The following is a 21,281-nucleotide window of genomic DNA, read 5'->3' on the forward strand; positions in this document are numbered from 1 at the left end:
ACCTCCTGAGTTCCTGACCTAAACCTGCCCATGACTGTATTATCTCTGGGTCTGCCTGACCACTATATGTGTCTTGCATCAAGCAACAACACAGCTGAGGGAACACTTTAACCCATTTCACTGTACCTCTTATCCTTTGAGCGGGCTGTCTATATCTACAGCAGCCCCCCAAGCTGCGGGGCTGCTCCTTTCCAGGAAAAGTGCTTAGTGAGGGCATGTGTTATGTAGGCTTTCTGATGTCTACTGAGAGGGAAATGGGGGTCTGCTTTCAGGTCTCACTTGGAACAAGGGCTGATCACAGTAGGAGTGGGGGGGTAAACCAAGGCAACATTAACTCGCTCGCTGCCGTTCTTGGGACAGATGATCTCCGTCAGTCCCTCTGGTCTCGGCTGACTCAGCAGTTCTCCTGGGAACAGGGGAAAACAAGGAAAATATTTAAGCATCAGCAAGGCAGTTTTTGCAATTTTTGCCTTTACCATGCCCTTCCCCTCTGCATCACTAGGTGAACATCCATGACCAATACAAGTGAGCACTGTAAGAAGGCTTACCGGTCCTTCAACCCAAGCAGGTCTCATCCACGTAACCATGGTGAATGTCCTGCTGACTACAGCTTGGAGACATGCTGCTCCACACGGAGGTAACACCTGCCATCGTTCCTGTCTCTGCTTTGAATCACCCCACACAGACTTAAGAGCTCCTTAGGGATTCATATCATCCATGAGCAGAAATTTTAGGAGTAGGTGCTTTAATTAAGCTTTGGCACAGACTGAATGCAATCTTCTGGATCCCATCTCCTTGAAAGGGAAGAAGCTGAACTGCAGCATCAGCAGCAAATCAGGAGCCTTATTATGAACATCTGTATGCTACAGCTACCCACACCCACAAAGCTACCCAAAAAGCAGCTGTCTTCCAGTTCAAGCAGAACGATGCTACAAGGACCCTGTCAAGACCGCCTTCTTTGACATGGACCAGAAAGAAAATAGCTTGAAAGCACTGCTCAGAATGATTTTTTGCATCAGTAACGCATTTCTCCTCTAAGAAACTCTAGGAGGGACCTCAAACTAGCCACAGACAAGCATGCTTGACCTTTTCTGAACCTATTCTGTCCCTGAGCAACCCGGGCCACTGCAGCTGCCCAGCCATTGCTCCCGTACAGGGTGCCTCTCTTCGCTACCAGAACAATATTTAGAAGCAGGTAAAAATACCCAAGAGGATCCCCTAATATCCCTCTCCTTGGGTGCCACGGGACTGCTGCTGTGTCCTGTCAGGGCTCTGGGCCACCCTATACTCCACTGAGCACACAGATCCCAGATCCCAGCCATCAGCTATTCCCTAATGGAGGCACTACCATATCTGTATTGAGTCAGTAGCAGCGGGGGGCTCTCGCACCGCATGGTATCCCCCTGCTAAATGCATGTCTTAGCTCAGCTGTTCAAGTGCCAAATTGGCAAGGTGTCCTCGTTTCAGCTGTAACAGTTATTTTTCTCCTTCCTCGTAGCTGGTGCAGTACTGTGTTTTGGCTTTAGTCTGAAAATAATGCTGATAACACACCGGTGTTTTAGTTGTTGCTCAGTAGCACTTACCCTCATTGAGGACTTTTCAGTCTCTCATTCTCTGTCTGTGAAGAGGGGCACGGGAAGCCAGGAGGAAGCAGAGACAGGACACCTGACCCAAACTGACCAAAGGGGTATTCCATACCACAGTACGTCATGGCCAGTATATAAACTGGGGGGAGTTACCCGGAAGGCCTAGATCATTGCTTGGGTTGGGCGGGGTATTGGTCAGCGGGTGGTGAGCAATTGTATTCTCTCCCCTTTAACTTTCCCCTTATTATTATTATTAGTAGTTTTATATTATACTTTAGTTATTGGAAGGAGATAAATAAATGTTACAGCTGAACCCAGGACACAGATCCCCAATGCTGGCACCCTTGCAGCATGTAGTCCCAGCCAAGATGTAACTCAGCACAGTGACAGGGGATAGCCAGGTGCAGAGATGTGCCCAGCTCCAAGGAACACTTCCCCAACAGCTTGCTCAGAGCAACTCAAGTTTCCTCCTGGCTCCACCAGGCAGATTCCTCAGCCATCAGCATACCATGTCTTCAGAGTAGCGTAGCCCAGCCACGGCAGAGACACCCAATAGCACCATCTCTTGATATCAGTCTGGCAGGCAGGGTCTGCTCTCAAAGGCAAATATGGGATGGCATCATCCATGTCCAGCAAGGGCCCAGTTTTTCTAAGTGTGCCCATATTGATGCCAAATAGACCTACCTGAGGCAGAGGCACCAGGCCACAACTGGCTTGTGCCAGCTAGATCAGTGACTTCCTCTACAAAGGCAGGCCAGCTGTTAGCAGGCTACAGTCACTGGTTGACACAAAAACTCTGTACCCATCCACCAAGCAGTGACTGTGAACTATCCCCACTTCCACTAAAACAGTCAAGACAGATGGTCCTTAGACTTCCATAGTTCAAAATGTACTTGCAATAAATTCCCCTGATGTTAAACAAACATCAGAAAACATCTTCCTGTGTCCAGCTGTCATTGCCATGCACCCCAGGAAAACAAGTAAAGGAATCACACTTTGGAGTACTGCCCAGCCTGTGCACCGATAGCACAACAATCAGCTTCACCATTCCTGAAGCCTCCCAAATGCTGCTTCCCTCCTCTCCTCCTCACTGTTTCTCTTCCCATTTTTGTGAAAAAGCAGATCTAAATCCCTGCGGTTTCTCCAAAGCAAGAACACATCACTTGGTATCATGAAAGCAGAGGGGAGGGCTTGGCAAGGAACACACACAGTTCCTCTGAGAGATACCCCACCTCGCGGGCCAGTAGTTCCTGTCTGCCCTCATGGTCTGCATCTGAATTCATATTTGGTTTGAATATCTACCCTCATCTTACACCCACACTCAAACCCTAAAGCAGCAGAGCAGCTTTAAAGCCACGCAGACACGTCCCCCAAAACAGAGAATCGTGACGGTATTTGCAATTCAAAGTTACATTTGCAAGGCAGCGTCCTCAATTACGTGAGCTGTCACACACTGAAAGCAGCACTGCACACCAGCAAGCACGTATGCCACAGGGCTCCGTGGCCTAGTGATTCCCAGGTTTCCAACCCCGGGTTAACTTCCAAACTGCAGTATTGCTAATAGTACTGAAAACACCCGCTGTAGAAGATGAGTCATAAAATCAGTGCAGCATTATGTGCTTTAAAGACAAGGCTAATATCCATTAGATCTCAAACAGGAGGAGCACAGTAGACTGGTCTCTCTGCTTGAGCTTTCATTCCCATTTCCACCATCCCACTTCAGGAATCCTTAGATGGAGATTTCTCAAGCAGAGGAGATTGCTGCAGGCTTAAATAGATGCCTGATTTGCAGGCAAACCCCTTCCCACTCCTCTTCAGTCAACCCTACTTCAGCTTCATGTCATGGCATTACTGTCCCCTCTAGGTTGCCCCGGGATAAAATTCACCTCCCTCTGTCCCCACTCCCGTTTCCAGAGCAGCTGACATATACACTGCTCCCCAGAAGGAAGACTTTTCCTGCAGTTATTCCATGAGACACATCATGCTCCAAGTGGGAAGAAGTTGACCTGTACATCCTTCCTATTCCTCCTTCTCCCAGCTAAGGGATGTCCCACTGCTTTCCCCCATAGCATTCTCATCCCCTTCTCTTTACAAATTGCTCGTCTTTGCTGCACAAACTCATCACAGTACTAAACCAGGCATATCTAAATCATACTTCACATCACTGCTAAATAAAAGCCAGTGCAAATTCCATTGCAATATGCAATCTTCAGAAGTGTAGCAAACTAACATTCAGACACTGCCTGGATGCAACTCTCGGAGCCCAGAGTCTCTTGAAGGTTCCAAAACCCTCACATTTCTATTATTCAAACCACAGAAGATTAAAAACATAAGTCTTGAGGGCTGTGGCAGGGCAGGAAAAAGGAGATCAAACAAAGCATTTCACTGACACAAAAGAAAAACCAAGTGCTTGGCATGCGGTGGTGTCTGCCTGGTTTAACTGTTAAGTTTAAACATAGCTGGAGCAGCCCATGTCTGCAGCACTTGTTCTGCCCCATGTACAGACTAGCCAGGCTGTATTTTGATTGCACGTTCCTTCACGAGCATGTCACAAATTTTACTGGAAACCTCAGTTCTGCCTGCCCCCTCTGAAAGGTTGCCCTGCAATAGCACATACAAACCATGAAGCTTATCCTAGTCTTGACGTGGCCTTTTAATGCTAGTTCTTTAAAGACTAACACAGCTGAGCCTTTGAACAATCCCATCTTCCAGGAAACAAATCTCCACCACTAAGGCTATTCAGCTGATATAGGAGCCTGAGCCCTACTTGCAAAGGCACTTTAATGCTGGGTTCTTACTAAGGTTTGATTTTTAGATGCATCTAAGTCCCTGTTCCAATGATAGCGGAGAGGCATACACCAAGCCTGGTTAAAAGCACCTGCCAACAGACAGCATATGCTTTAGAAGATGCTCCTTTGCTGCCTCCACATTTACAATGGCACAAATGGTGCAGAGGACCTTTCATCTGTCCAGTGGCCACCCTCCTGGTGTTTTCACACAGAAACAGGTCTCTAGAACTGTGTAAAATGTGCTGTACAGAAAGCTAAGGCTGAGACCAAGACCCTGTAATGAAACTACCATGGCTGGGCTGCAGCATTACCTGGTTTGTAAACTCCCCCAGGCAGACGGACTGAGCAAGTCATAGTGTCCACACCATGCAAGAGAAACTGCTACATGTCAGTGGTCACTGGCAAAGGTAGGAACAAACCTTCAGGCATGCCCAAAGCTCTAGGTGAAGGACCTGTGTCCTCTCAGCATTAGCCAGCTCACCCAAAGCAGGTATTTCTATGTCAGCAAGATGTTCTTTGCTGCCACTGTTTTATTCCAGAACAGATACAGGCATGGCCTACTTTGAGCCTCTTGTGTTGCGTTCCCAGACCAGGCCAAGGCCCGCAAGGATAACTGCATGTGCCAAACGGAGCTCAGCCACGTATTGGCATTTGGTGCACAAGGAAGACACTTGTGCTGCCATATAGGCCCAGGAATACAGAAAAGCATCAGTGTACAATTTCTGCTCAATTTCTGCTCAAACACAGTTAGGGACATTACTCCTTCTGTCTGTGATTTACTGTGATTTGGAGAGGGATGCCTCCCTCAGAGCTCATGCCAGCGATCAGACCCATGCGTGCTGCAAAGCACACTTCACTGGCCTTTAGGGAATACCCGTGAAATGCCATATACCCATGACAAATCAGAGAGTTAGGAAGGAGGCTGACAGCAAGAAAAGTGAGTACTTGCAGGAGTGTTCAGTTACTCTGTGCTGGCAGCCAGACAAGGCCAGCTGTAAGCCTACTTGGCTGACTAAAAGAGAGAAGGGTTTTGCACACAAAGATGAAAATCCCACCCGGACCATTTGCCTCCTTCACACAGTTCCCACTGCTACGGCTTTGCTAAGCTGCACTAGGTCCCCTGTTCATGTGTCAACAGTGTGTAGCACAGGGGTGAGAGATTCTGGTCTGGTCTGGCCCGGCCCTACCATGCCATCTCCTCTCTTCACAGAGCTCCAGGAGAACACATTTACACAGTATCAGCCTGATGGTGCTTCTCATTTTCATTTATGTCATTTTCATGCTGTCACGTGTCAGGATATGGGCTCCCCTGGGACCAGCAGCAAGCAGTGGATGAACAGGACCCTGACACTGTCTCCGTGGTGCTGCTTCTCCCTCCTCAGTCTGCTTGGGGGCAGCCAAACCCAAGCTCTTCCTACATCCTTCCCTGCCTCAGTACTGACCCACCCACCCCATCACATGCCCCAGAGCTGCTACAACCATGTACCCACTGTTTTTGCAGCCCCACTGCTCATCTGCTCCTACTCTAGTCTCTACTCACTCTTCCTCCTTGTTGAGGGCCTTCAGATACCAACCACTGCAAGTGGGGCTGGCAGGAGACAGACTTTACATCTCAGCCTCAACTGCTTCTCTGTCAAGCTTCCTCTGACTAATCCTTGCTTGTGACATCTCTCAGCACAGCAACTCAGCAGTCATGCCTTCAGGGAAGTAGAGAACAAAAACACTTCGACACTGCCTGCATACCAAAGGCATGTGTCCCATGCTCGGTTTTCAACAGCAGTCAGAAAGCAGGGCTCACAAGAGAGCCCCAGGACACCCCTCTGCTTTGCATAAAGAGAGATTAGGGTTGAAGAAGCTACAGCTCCTCTGCCTGCTGTTAGCTGCTTGGAGGTTCAATAGCTGGAGCACTTACACAGTTAGATCAAACATGTCACAGAGGCAGGGTGAGCTGAATAGCCACGTGCACACATTTCCCCCTCTGCTGTAAACACAGGCAACGTCCTCATACACTGGGACTTTGCAGCCAGCTCTACAGTAGACAAGAAATCTGCCAGAAGTCTTGGCAGGATGATGGTGTCCCACACCAAGCCTGCTTCTATGCCATGCCACTTAAATCTTGTCTTCACAATTCATTTCATCCAAGCAGAGTGGCTTCCTGCAAACGTTGCTGTGCATGATGCACAAGCTTATACCCAAGCACTGCACACAGAAAACACTGCTCTGTATTAGTATGAATATTTAATATGCCCCTTGCAGCACTGCCTGGATGTCACGCACAAACATATTCCCCTGAAAGTCAGAACTCTGCACTCTGCTTGATTTACTTCTGGAGTCCTTAGTGACCTTATCTGCCTGGCCTACTTGAGACAGACGGTTGGATAGAGACCTGCAAGTTAGGCCTTAATTTTCTTCCCACTGGAGGCTATTCTGCCTGCAGTCACAACAAAAATAAGGAATCAGAATGCAGAGACATCACAAAAGGGAGCAGAACAGGGTGAAATCCACCTTATGAATAAAAGTTTCATGAGCCTCACACTGCAGTCGTGGTTGAAGCTTAAAACTAGCAAATTAACGGCAAAAATCCCAGCCTGTCAAAGTGCCCCAGTGAGAGCGACCACTGTAGAAAAAAACCCAACAGTGCTGGATTTGTGCTGAAAAGAGTGTTGATAGTAGAGAGATGTTTTAGTTACTGCTGAGCAGTGCTTACTCAGAGTCAAGGGGGGGAGCAAGTGAGTGGCTGTGCGGTGCCTAATTGCTGGTTGGGGTTAAACAACATGCACAGCACCGGCTGCCTCTCCAGCCAGCACCTCATCTCACAGCTCTGGCTGTGGACATGTATATGGCTCACCTTGATTATTTTCTCTAGCTGGCTGCACTGGAAAATATTTTCCCAAGGGCCTTAATTCATGCCAGCTGACAGCAACATGAAACAACCTCCACGGTGGATCTCTGGAAACTGGCAGGAGTGCATTTCAGCTTGGAGCTGACAGGTCTAGGTCAAGCTTCAAGTAGAGCGAGTTCCCCAGGCCAGGAACCTCAGACCCTCTGCAGCGGCTGTGCTCTGCTGAGCTCAAGCCCAGACAGCTTTCCTCACAGCAGAGATCACTGTGCACTTTACCTCCTACTCATGGAGCCACCAGGCTAATTTCCGACTTGGAAAACCTTTATCCCAAAACATTTGTTAATTATCTTTTTCTCAGGCACACAGAAGTTAATTGTAGTTAGAACTGGAATGCAATTAAGAGCAAAACAAAAAAACCCACACATTCCCCAAACCCCGTAATTTGGTACTTCCTATCTCCATAGTCACAAACCAGAATTAGGAGAGCAGTAGGAAATCATCAAGACTGCCTCAAAATAACTCCAGGAGCAGTCATGAAGGCTTGAGCTTTTCTTTCTTCTTCTGACAGTATGAAATAAACAGCTTGGAGAAATAAAGGATGGTTGACAGCTATCTTATTCCTGAACCAGTATGGGTAACTGATCTAGCATCAGTGTGGCTACATAACACATGCGACATCTCTCTCCTCTTTCTGCAATTTATGAATTACTGAGCACAGAGAGCATCCATGACAGGTTATACTGACACCTCAGTAAGAGACTTGCCACGAGGAGAGAAGGCTGTGACTTTTGACACCACTGCCCACTCCGAAAAGATGAAGGGGTAGCGAACATGATGCCATTTCTCCACTCTGTCCCATCAAACTCATTCTATCTCAAATAGTATTTCAGCATGAGTAGCCCCCCTTGTCCAGCTTCTTCTCTACCTGTTCTGTTGGGCACTCTATCCTTCTCCCTGTGCAATGGGGAAGGTGCAAGCCACCTCCACCCATGAGCGACCAGAGCAGACACTGGAAAAAGGAAGTAACATAAGGAGACAAGTAAACAGCACAGCATAAAGGCTCAGTAAAATGAGAGAGGGGACTGAGCAAAAGTTGAAATAGAAAACAAAGCATCCTCCAAATTGCTGAATATTTTGCTGCCCTTATAATATCTAAAAAGCTCCTTGAACTGGCAGGTTGCAATACAGCACTTTCAGATGACTGCAATACAAAGCCATGAAAAATTGATTTGCCTCATTAACATTTTAGGACCTTATGAGATGGAACAAAATTGACTGTCAGGGCATTTTAAGGGAGAGTCATGGTGTAATGAGCTCAGTGTGAATTATCCTCATCCCAGAATAGAAACTGAGTAACCAAGCCCAGAATCTACCTTTCGGTTATTTTTAATTCTACCCCTTCAGCCATATCTGCCATAACTACTTTCTCATTCTGCCAAGGCAAGCCATCAGCTGGAGAGAAAGCTGCAGCCAGCCCCAACCTGTCCTCACTCAGTAACAGCAAGGTAGGTGTGCATGCAAAGCATCACCTAGACACTAAACACTACCAGCTGCAGCCTGTCCAAACAATCCCCACCAGCTGAGAGCCCACCTTTCCAAACAGTATTTCCAAAGCTATTACACCTCCATCACAGATGAGATGCTGTGTTTCTCTCATCCAAATCATTAACATGCTGCAGGTCCCACTAAAGGGAGAAAATAAAGATTTTAAAAGCATTCTCAAAGCCATTACTATATAATAGACAAAGTTACGAGGCTGGGTTCATCAAAGTCTGCAGGGAGCTACTAGGACTGATCAGCATCCTGCTAGCTCTGTCTCTCTGGGTTTGGGTCACAGCATGTTAACAGGTAGCCACCTGAAAAGCCAATCCCTGGAGGGGGACTTACAAAAGTCAGTCCCATGGACTTCTAGCCTTATGAAACTGATGAGGCAGGGCCAAGCCTCAGCCTGCCCCTTTGCTAAATTTAGAGAATTAGGCAAGCTTGCAAGACATTTTTCCTCACAATAATTTGGCTGTGGTCTTGTACCCAGAACTGCCTGGTCATTTTCTGCCTGCTCCAACACAAGAACTAGGAGCCTCAATGCAGGTACTGCAAGGTGCACTTGATGAAAACCAAAGGAAGTGGTCCAGCACCTGACACAAGCTGCAGAACTCCTCGCTGCACCAGGCTGTAGGTTCAAGAAGCTCACAAGGGCTCACGAAGAGACTGGACCAGGAACTGGGAAAGTGTCTTTAAGAATTACTAAAGAGACAAATCCCTGTGCTGAAGATAGACAAGGGCTGGGAGAACACTTGGGGCAAGTTTTTTTCCCAGTTGGCTTGCTTCTTCCCCACAAAATGTCTATGCATGCCATGGCTGAAGGTAAGATCCTGGGCATGAAGCCCCTTTTCTGGAGGTTCAGCAAAGTCCATCTGGGGACCTAAAGACCTGCAGTTTCCCTTGTAATAGCTGTTTACATTCTGCCACAACCACCCCCTTTATTTTTCCTCTTTAACTTTACCTATCACCAGCCAAGAAGAACAAACCAAAATACACAAAAAAAGACATGCATGAACATGTGCTGCCCAACAATTTTCCCTGAGCTTAAATAAACTCCTTCCTGGGTAAAATTAACTTGGCTCCATGAGCTGCTGTTGCCTTAAGGCCATTCCAAAGCTTCAGGGTGTTCTGCAAACTGAATTGGAGGGAGCTGCATTTTCAAACCTGTGTGGTAAGTATTCTCTTTCAGATCATTCAAGGTGAGATGCACGTGCAATACTTCTCTGTAAAGCTATTTTGGGCACTCCAAAACCCTCACTGTTTAGCAGGACAAGCAGAGCCCACTTCGCCAAAGAAACACATTCCCCCTTCCCTTCATCATCAACTGGTCTAAGGCACAAAGCCCAGTGTTTAATAATTGAACCAACTTGAACTCATCCCTGTTTTGAACTATTAACATTTTATATTGAAACCACTTTACTGTGGAATTTGATCTATGCATATAGATCACAGAATTTATTCTAGGCTTGTGCTTAATTGGAGCTAAATGCCGCCTTGGTGCTTCTGCTACTCCCTTCCTGCTAGTTAATAACTAACACCATATACACACTGACCACAGGCTTTAGCCAAGTAGGAACCTGCAGGACCACAGAAGTTTCCATAATTACAAGGTCATCAGATCTAACTTGCTTCTTGCATCTATTTTCTCCCTTTACATGGAAGTTTCATGAGTACATCCTGAGGTCAAGCATTTCCTCCTTGTGAGACAGAGCGTGATACAGACAGCTTCATGCAAATCTACGTGTCTGAAATCAGAGAAGCAGAGCACTGAGACTAGTAGCCAGCTCTCCTCTTGGTTTCATGGGTAAGTCTGCCTTCTTCTATGAAAGCACTGCTGGTGCACATGGCAGTGTGGTGCACATGCTACAGAGCTTTGAGCCTGAAGTTCCTTATGCCAACAGACACTTGCTTCAAATCTTCTTCCTTTGCTTGGTTTAAAGTATTTTTGTTATTACTAAAATTGCTGTCTTTGAAGTTGGAGTCAGTTGCTGGCTCTGTACTGCTCAAGGGTCAAGAACAAAGCTCTGCCTGTTCTTTTGCTATTAAGAGGTTTTACTTGTATCCATTTTCCAGAGGGGATGAGATATTTTAGATATTTTTTTTTCTTTTCCTATTAATGATTCCTCAGCATTTCCAATCATTTAAGCATTCTTCTCTGAACCCTCTCATTCCCTAATATCCCAACAGGTGACAACTAACAGCTGTAAATCAAGTCAATAAACTAGCTTTTGCTTATAGACACCTTTTCCCCGAGGGGAAGGGCTTATTTATGGAATTAATATTATACTTTTACTACCTCTGCTGAAACCAATTCTTACCACTTTTTATTCTGCCATTGGAACACTTTCCAACAATAAGTCATACAAGTTCAGAAACAATAGCTTTGCTACTTCTGAAGAGTTCATTGCCTATTAAATGCCATCTGGTCTGGGGTTCTTGGTCCCCAAAAATAAACTGTAATATCCATCTTGTGCTGTTTAAAAATCACTTCTATGGTAGACGTGTTTGCTACTGAAACAGGAAGAAGCCCTGAGTGCTGTAAAGAACTCATCAGCCTCCCAGAGAGGCAGCAGCATTGCCAAAACATTTCACTCCACCATCTCCTCTACTCCCCTGCCCCTTCCAAGAATGAGGCTCTGGGACAGACCTGAGCTCTTTCCTGGCCCCCTAACTACTTGTGATGAAAATCTGTGATACTCACTGGTTTTCTCCAGGAAGTTTTCCACCAGGTGGATAATTCTCAGGCACTTGCTCACCATTGTTACTGCAACAGAGTGATGGCCCCTCTCCTTCAGATGTACCACCAACCCACCTAAGCGCAAATTGGATGGCTATGCTCTGGACATGCGCAACACTGAGGCCCTCAGAGGCATCCACTTTGGGAAGAAATAACCTTAAAATTTCCTGGCCATTTACTTGAACTGATCAAAGAAGAGAGAGACTCGGAGAGATCTTAACCATATGGTCAAGATACCCCAAGAGTGAGGACTACTGGGACTGGAAAAGCAGGAACCAGGAGGATGCCATTCAGCACTGGAGTTCAAGCCCCAGGCAGGTTTGCTCTGAGGGGAGGCGAAGCAGACGTGGCAGCTCAAGAGACAGCTACTGTCAGAAATGTGGGCAACACGCTGGCAGACAGGAGAAGATGTCACATTTCAGAGCTACTTAGAGATCATGTTATAAGGGTACACTTGCCACAATAAAAATGGCAGAACAACAACCAAGAAAATAAGGTCAATTACACACAAACCCACACAAAAGGCCATTATAAGAGAAGCAAAGAGAATCCCCTCCTCTGCTGAGCTTTGCCCAGCATCCCAGTTTGCTCTGAGATACAGGAAGCCCTGCAGGACAACCAGTAATTTGGACATAGAGTCTAAAAGGGGAGCAAGAACCAGACTGGACTAGAAACAGCCTTTCTTTCCCTCCACATCACAAGATTGCTCTGTGAAAGAGAAAAGAAATGAGAGAAAGCACAGACCTGCTGGCTGCTTCTATTCACACACAGAAGGATTTTGCATGCTTGGTGCTAGCGGAAACATGTCCCACAGCTCTGGACTTCACCAGCAGCCTCATGGGAGCTAAGGGCACCTGTATCCCTTCTCCATGACCTGGTTCCCTCCCACCTCCCCCAGCTCCCTGCATTATTCTTGAACACACAAGCCAAGAGAACAGTCCTCCAAGCAAGAGAAAGCTTTATTAAAAATGACTTTCGATTAAAAGGAGTTTTAAATCCTGTTGTAATGATGACTGGATTATCCACATCATGCTGCATTACGCAACCGGGATAAAGCAGCACAGAGCAAGCAGCAAAAATGCTGTCTCCAGCAGAGCTGCAACTCTGTGAGCTGCTCCCAGTTCCAACACTCACCTGCAAGGCTTCCTATCCCAGGGAAGTAAAATCATGTTCAGGACTCATATGAGGCAGCAGCTGCAGAGTGGAAGCTGTTCTGTAACATGGCAGGGGGTTGAAACTAGATGATCTTAAGGTCCTTTTCAACCCAAACCATTCTATGATTCTATGGCTTTCAACCACAGAATCCTTTCCTCTTTCAGGGGAATACTGCCATTAAATACTTGAGGAAACATAGTGACAAGCCTCTGACCTGAAACCCAGCCATAGGTCTGCCATAAAACATGGCAACTTGCAATGCCATATTGGCAATGAACTAGAGGCCTGGCAAGAACTGCTCTCAAGCTGCCCAGCCTCCCTACAGAGGCCAGCATCCACCCTGCCATTCAAGGGCAGGAGCAGCCATGCAGCAAGCCAACAGCCGTGCTGCTCAGCTTCTCATGGCCAAAAGCACCCAGCCAAGCTTGCAGCTGACAGCTTTTCATGGGAAACACGTTTTTAGCACCTGCAAAGTGCTGTGACAGAAATATAAGTCACAGATTCAGAGCCAGCCTACTGTGCTGCTCAAACCAGCCCATCAAGCATCTCTTCTCATCATACTGTCTTCAGCCCAGTGGTTTGGGGCTTTATTTTTTACATCTTATTCTTCTTTTAATTACCAGATCCTTGTGTGAATCACTAACTTGAGCATGCTCTTGCCTTGTTTGGCAACATTTTCTTAAGATCTTGTTTAGCTTCGCTGCAGACGCTCAAAAATGTGCACGTACATAATGTGCTAGGCTCTCTTTTGTCATAGAAGATGTGATTTATTTCTCAGAAGGACAAGGAACAAGTTAAAAATAACAGACAACTTCTAATTCTTTGTGGTAGCTTTCTGTTACAAAAGACAGAGAAAAGTACTTCCCAAAGGAAGGTTCCCAAAGTTTTCTTTCATCAAAAAAAAGCCTTTACTTTGGCTAAGCCAAATACATTGCTTGGGAAAAGACACAGGCAAGACTCAACTCCTAATCGTTTATTTCAGCCTCTCATCCTAGCAAAGCTCCCAAGCTGACCACAACAGCCACTTGCTGAGCTGAATTACTTGCCCATGCAAGCGTCAATTAAGATCGTGCCAGAATCCAGTAAGAGCCCGTAAGGCTCCCTCTGGGTACATGCGTGCTCTTCTAAGAAATGACAAACTTCTCACTCACTAAAGCTGTCATGAAAATGTCACTCATGTTAGATCACAGGCTTCTTCACCAGCATGAGCAAGGCTCCCTGCCCAAAACCCCTGACACTACAGCTTCAGGTACACAGATCTGACCAGACCTGTTAGGGAGGACAAAGCACACAGGCACTTCATTCCCAATGTAGCCCTCCACCACTGTGACAGTTACCTGGAGATGACCAAAGTTCCAGAGCCAGGCTTGCATCACCTCCCCCTTCATCCACTGAATGTTTCTGCACAACTATCCACCAGAAGCTTTAAAAACAGTGATAACAAGGAAATAAATTCTTGTTCTGCAGATCTCTTGGATATTGCAGTCAGCGAGGAATAGCATCTCTTCCCAGTGTCCCCATTGTCTGCCTTCACTCCCATCTCAGTGTGAAAACAGTAATGGGGAACAAGTCAGATAGCAGCTGAAGCAGAACAGTCAGCTATATTAAAATATGAGCTCAAAGCTCCAGAGCCGGCTTTAACAACGGAGCAAATATAAAAGCCCAAAACAACAACAATAATGAAAAAACAAACAAACACAAACCAAAACCCCCACCAAAACTCCAAACCAAAACTAATAAAAAGGTACGAAAGCTTGTCATATTCCTGACACCAAGAGCTCAAGATATTCCAGCAGGGCATGATTCCAGCAGGGCATTTTCAAGCCTGAGACGGCTCAGTCCTGGTCCTTAACAGGGCACAGTGAAAGGCCATTGGTATATTAGAGAGACCTTTGAAACCAGAGGCATGACTGGTCCGCACTCAAACTCCCACTGCGTGCAGTTGTCTCCCTACTTTGGTGCCAGGGAAACACCATCTCCCCTACACCATTCTCCCAGAAACTGGAGCATGAGGGGGAGATGTTAAAATCTATCACCACCACCACTCACTGCACCTCCAAGATGCTGAAAAGGTTAACTGTTATCAGAATGAAGGGCTTATTGCTACCCTTTTAAACAGAGCCTGAGCTCAAGAGCAAGGTGGGGAGGCCCAGAGATCCTCTGCTAAACATTCAGGGCTCAGGAGAGCTAGGTAGGACTGCCAGCACTGGCACAAGCTCAGCAGGAAGGAGACTGCCCTCAGAGCTGCAACACAGCCACCTTTCTTCACAGGAACAACTTTCTTGTTTCGCACAGCAGCCAGCAGTTAGTGCCCAACCAAAATAGATTTAAGCTGTTCCACAGTAAAAATAACAGTGACCAAGAAATGTTGTCAGATCACAGGAAGGGGAAGCTCTTTTTTGATAGATTTCCTAAATTTAGCTGCTTTGATAAACCAGAGAAAGTCATATGGACAATAGAATTTTCCATATCCAGTGCATGCATCGTTATCTAAAATAAGAGCATGAAAATCTCTCTCGGTCAAAGAAGGAGCCTGCAAAAGGAAGAATTAGAGAAACGCAGAGGGAGCTAAAAACTCATCTGGTTACACAATGCGTGTAAGTAGGCCTGGTGCTTGCTGCAGACTCCTTGGTTTGGAAACCTGCCACCAAGCATCCTCTGCTTCAGCAAATTTAACCCCATCCAGCAGCTCTGCCTGTAAAATTGTGTTGGGTTGACCCTGGCTGGACACAACGTGCCCTCCAAAGCCACTCCTATCACTCCCCCTCCTCAACTGTACAGGAGGGAGAAAATCTATCACTAAAAGCTCATGGTCACAATAAGGACAGAGAGAGGTCATGCACCAATTGCCACCAGGGGCAAAACAGACTCGACTTGGGCAGATTTGTTTGTATTACTGATCAAATCAGAAAAGGGTAACGAGAAATAAAGGCAAATCATAAAACACCTTCCCTTCATCCCTCCCTTCTTCCTGTACTTAATTCATACCCACATTCTCTACCTCCTATCCTCAACAGTTCAGGGGGACAGGGAACGGGGGTTCATCACACATTGCCTCTGACACTCCTTCCTCCTCAGGAAGGACTCCTCACACTCTTTCCGTTCTCCAGTGTGGGGCCTCCTACACAGGAGACAGTTCAGCATGAACTGCTCCAGCGTGGGTCCCTTCCACAGGATGCAGTCCTTCAGTAACAAGACTGCTCCAGCACGGGTCCCCTATGGGTCACCAGTCCTGCAGCACACCTGCTCCAGCGTGGGCTCCTCTCTCCATGGGGACACAGGCCCTGCTAGAAGCCTGCTCCAGCACAGGCTTCCCACAAAGTCACAGCCTCCTTCTGGCATCCCCCTGCTCTGGCTGCAGCTGCTGTTGCAGAGGGTTTTCCCCCCCGGCCCCTTCTTAAATCTGTTATCCCAGAGGCTCTACCACCTGATGGGCTCGGCCTTCTCCAGTGGTGGGTCCATCTTGGAGCTGGCTGGCACTGGCTCTGCTGGACACAGGGGAAGCTTCAAACAAGCTACCCCTATAATCTCTCTGCTACCAAAACTTTGTCACACAAACCTAGTACAAAAATACAGCCACACACACCAAGAGGGTAAGAAGCATGATGCAGACCAGGACAGACACAAACCCCCCATCTCTTCCTCTCATTGCAGCAGCACAGACTTATCAACAGGACACAATCTGTGCTTCTCTCCCTGCCTGAGATGCCCTGGCAGTGTAGAAAAAAAGGCCACCTGGCATATTGCCTTCCTGAAGATACCATCCAGATGAGGCTTTCCCAGGAAAGCCAACTCATCCAAAGAACTACTCAGTGACTGCTCTGAGCCAGCACTGATCATCTTAGCTCTGACTGCTTGGTCAGCAATGCGGTGGTGCAACATGGGAGTCACTCAAAAGGGATAATGGTGGGACAGAGGTTGGCTGGCTCAGAGCCTGCATTAAAGCAGTAGAGACCAAGCCAGCAGTTGTATCTTCAACCTACAGTGCTCTTCAGAACCAATTTCGGCCCAGGAACAGCTCCCTATCACTGAATAAGAGTTTGGCACCACGTGGCCATTGCTCAGTCTGACACCAGTTTGTCTGGATTTACTATTCCCTGCACCCTTGGGCGACTCCTGGGTGAGGCTGCAATTTGCAAGACGCCTTCCATGCTACAGATCTCTTGACAGATATGTGCTGAGCAGCTCAGCTGCCTTCTTGCTGTCTCTTCTGCTAAAGCTCCTACAGGTCCCATCATGACTAAATTACCCTGCCAAGGAAGGTCATCGCTCCTCCTGTGAGGCACTCCCTGCTTCACAGATAGAGGAATTATAACAGGGACACCTAATTTATGTAGCCACCCAAGTTCCCTCTGCTTCCACATAGACAAGGCCCCAGCTGCTGAGCCCTTTTTGAGAAAAAAAACCCACCAAAATGAATTGGACATAAATGCCTTGAAACATTCCCCATCACCCACTGTATAAATACAGCTGCATCCTGCTGTCTGTTGAGGATGTAATCCCAAAAAGTGCAAATGTTAGCAATCTGACAGACAATTATGCTATTTTTCCCCATAATGTAGTAGAGGAGAACACATGTACAGACTGGTGAATTATACACAGTATAAATACAGAGGGAGGGTGGAAAGTTACAGATGCAAATATCAGGATGGTCAATATCACAGACTCACAGAATGGTCTGGATTGGAAGGGACCTTAAAGCTCATTCAGTTCCAGCGCTCCTGCCATAAGCAGGGACACCTTTCACTAGAGCAGGTTGCTCCAAGCCCCACCCAGCCTGGCCTTCAACACTGCCAGGGATGGGGCAGCCACAGCTTCTCTGGGCAGCCTGTGCCAGTGCCTCACCAGCCTCATACTAAAGAATTTTTTCTAACATCTAATCTGTATCTCCCCTCTGTCAGTTTAAAGCCATTCCCCTTTGTCCTGTCATCACACACCCCTGTAGAAAGTTCCTCTCTAGCATTCTTGTAGGCCCCCTTTACGTATTGGAAAACTGCTATAAGGTCTTCCCAGAGCCTTCTCAAGGCTGAACAACTCCCGTTTCCCTCAACCTGATTTCAGAGGATCACTATCCCCAGCCATTAGGACCATTATTGGTTCCTTTACTCTTTATTGATCTTGATTTATCTAACAATTTAAATGAGAAATGAAAATGCATCTGCTCAGAGGCAACAGCAATACTTACAGTAAAAGACTGATGTTAGACAGCCAGTCTCAGACAGAGGTCCCTGCCACTCCATCCTCTGCACCGTACATCCTGTGCCTGCAAGTTTCAGCTCTGCACAGTGCTAAGTCCTTGCTCTCTAACATTACTTATTCAGAGAAAAATTGCTTGCCATCCATACCTGATCACTGCATTAAAAAAGAGGCCACAGTGAGTGGAGAAAGGTATTAAACAGTCAGCCACAGACCTCTACAAGAACAGCTCCTGATGCAGCAGTGTGCTGCTGCACCATGCAGCACCCTTGGTCTGTACTGCAGGACAATCCTGCAGTTCTGCTCTGCCCACCATAATGTTTCAGAAGCCACACAACAAAAATGCATGTTTCTTCTGCTGCGGGAAGCTCACTCTCAGCTTGCTGACCATGCAGCAAGGGGCCTTACTAGATGCGAAGATACTTACATGGGGGTAGGACTTTGGTTGTGTGGAAACCATGGTAAATTAATTTTTCTAGGAAGCTCATCACCATCCCTTCCCTCCTACAGGGCAGGATCTGTCCCTTATCACAGGCCACTGCTCACTCTGTATTACTGGACACGAAAACACCTGCCGAAAATGCAAAGAATGTGTTCAAAAAGGAATTCAGCATACCAACACTTGACAGTTACTGTGTACAGATCATTCAAGAGGAAGTCTTGAGCAAAGCTGGTCCTTTCCAATGCTACCTATTCTATGATCCTATGAAGTGTGCCATGATGTTACATTCTGTTACGACATAAACCTACAATATTAATTTTACCATCAGTCACATCATGAGGCCCACAAACCCCTGTCCTACCATTGTTCTGCCTTAGTTTCCTTCCTGTTATGCTGCAACAGGGGAAGCCTGAAAACTCTAAAGAAAGCTGTGGGTACCAGGTGAAAGAAGAGGGACCTCTCCCAGAATGGTCTGGGTTCCCTCCCATGTAATACAAACAAAAATGCTTATCTAAACTGCACATTTGGCAAGCATCACCCTAAAACCGGGTAAAGGGGAAGATATCCTGGCACTGCTTTCACAAAGGGCCTTTCAGAGATGCACTTCTCCAATTTTGTGAAACCCTGCTAACAAAAGCCAGCAGAATCTCCTGTCATCTCGTCAGCACAATTCAACGTAGCCTAGATCAACAATACATCTCCTTCCTGGAGCATCACCTCCAAGTCAGTATAGCGCTAAGTAGGGCAGGTCTGAACAGGATTTGGGATGCAGCTTTGCTTTGCTCTGAAGGTTATTTGCCTCCACAGTGCAGTTTAGTCTGAACCTCACAAAGCACTGTTTAATGGACTATTCCACAGCAGCACCCAGCTCACCTCAAAGCTGCCATCTGGATCAAGCAGAGCTCGCCATGCTGAACTGTCAATTCAAAAATCAATGTTAACTTGTAAAATTTGTAGGTGCTAGGCAACTTTCACACATGCCCCCTCAGAGTTCAACCTAGCCACAGCTGAAACTAGTAAGTAAGCACACTCAGTACACCTTTGGGAGGACCACAGAGCTCTTGAAAATGACCACTGGTGAAAAAGAAAACCCTGAAATTAAGGTTTTGCTTTAAACCACAGCCAACTTCAGCAGGCAGGCACTCCAGCAGTCACAGCTCAGTCTGCACATAGTCTCCATCCACTGCCCAAGGGCAAGTCACCCCTGACCACTGACACTGCATCAGTCCTAAACCACACGGCCACTGACCATGCTGGCAACCTAATCAGCACATTCAGGACCAAGCTTTAGCCAGGAGAATACCGCAAGTACAATATGACTTCAGCCGGACCATTTCTGAGCGCTTATGATTTTGCTGCTGAAGGCTGAACACCCCAAATTAAGTTTCTCCTAAAGCCAACCAGACAGTTGTTTCACAGGTCTTGAAACCAACCCCCAACCCCGGTTCTTACATCTGGTTCCCAAGAAAGAAACCACTAGAGAACAAATCTCTCCTGGCTGCTCAGCTGGAACAAAGGCCACATCCACAAAGGTGATCTTCCCATTACAGGCTGTAAACTGCATCCACTCAACAGCTTCTAAAAGCACCAAGGCTTCTTCACCCTCTGTATGAAACAGCTTTTTCCCACTGTGGTCACCTGAATGCCATCAGCTCTCCTGCTGCAGGCTAGGAGACCAAGGAGGCAGGCTGAGACTCCTACAACCCAGCTGCATTGCCTCCTCAGACCCAGATACATACTTAGCTAGTCAAAAGCACCAACACATTTTGTTCACCGCAGCAGGAGTTTGTTATAATTGACATAGCACTTTAAGCACTCCCCCCATCCCCATGAGGAGCTCCCTAAAATAGCACATCCTTAAATTAGCATCCCATAGGCTCACCTGGGAAGAGGTGACCTTGTTTGGCACCAGTCAGCCTGCTTACTCTTACAGCTGTCCACATCTGTATGTCAGTAGAGATGGAAGGAGAAATGGAAGGGAAAAAAGTAAAACTGTACTCTGATGTCTTCAAACCCAACAGAGAACTTTCCATTAAATACATTATCTCCCTTCTCCTCTGGCAAATTGCTTTCCAGAGCCAACTAGCCTGCACTATTATTAGCAAATCACTAATTGGAGAGCATGCAAATGCAAAAATACTCCACAGCATACAGACAAATTACCTAATAGATGCACCTATATTTTGCTTTTAAACTGATACTTGTTCCTTCACAGCTCTATCCCAATGTCAAGTAACATATTCACAATATCACCAAAAGGCAACAAACAGCCAGCACCAGTAGTGATTTCTCACCATCCTCTCCTGAGATGCAAAAGGAATTGGACCTTGAAATGTACCTGCAAGTGTATCATGCACATTATACATCTCAACTGAACTTACATGGGAAAACCTTTTACACTTAAGTGTTTTTAGAAAGGGACACCCTGCCACCCGAGGTGTGTGCACACAGCAGGAAGCAAAGCAAGTTTCATGGTGCCTGTGTCCACAGCACACTCTGCAAAGCACAAGTCACTCCTGATGAGCTGATCTGACCAGTTGACTCTGGAGAGGGAACAACTTTAGTAACTTTAAAGTAGTTCTCATGCACTGAAACAAAGAATCATTTGGCAGTGAGCATCCCTTTTATATCTCATTTCCTGCAAAGGCAAGTTTCAGCAACTGTAAAAATAAAAACCACAAACCAAAACCAGAAAGAAACAAAAAAGGTAATGCACCAGAGGCCAAGAACTCTGCTCTGCTTCAATAACCAAATCAAAAAAAGATCCACCCAACCAAATCTAGTGTTTCCCTGCTTCAGTGATGGCAGCTCAAAGTCCAGAGGCCAGAAGCCCAGAGACAACTCCCAGCGGGAATGGGGCAGGGCAAGACAAGCTGTTAAGGAACAAACCAGAAGAACATTATTGTACCAGTGCTGGCATTAACAAGAAACCCTTTCCTTCAGCAGAAATACATATGAATTTTTTGCATAAGGAAGAGGATTCCTTGAAGCA

The 21,281-nt window shown here is 46.6% G+C and overlaps 1 protein-coding gene across 2 annotated transcripts in view; it reads right to left on the reverse strand.

The window, feature by feature from the left end:
• MFHAS1 (multifunctional ROCO family signaling regulator 1) overlaps positions 1 to 21,281 on the reverse strand; it is a 33,166-nt gene that overhangs the window by 3,428 nt on the left and 8,457 nt on the right. For both annotated transcript variants that reach the window (XR_009728574.1, XM_061374125.1), the window contains exon 2: positions 280 to 406. Coding sequence is in view for 1 of the 2 variants with exons in the window: in XM_061374125.1 (XP_061230109.1) it covers positions 280 to 406 (127 nt within the window). In the remaining variant the exon portion in view is untranslated. The remainder of the gene's footprint in view (positions 1 to 279; positions 407 to 21,281) is intronic.

The sequence above is a fragment of the Neopsephotus bourkii genome, unplaced genomic scaffold, assembly GCF_033783945.1.
Source record: "Neopsephotus bourkii isolate Nb327-2 ecotype Australia unplaced genomic scaffold, CSIRO-AGI_Nbou_v1 NB_168, whole genome shotgun sequence".
Classification (NCBI taxonomy): Eukaryota; Metazoa; Chordata; class Aves; order Psittaciformes; family Psittacidae; genus Neopsephotus; species Neopsephotus bourkii.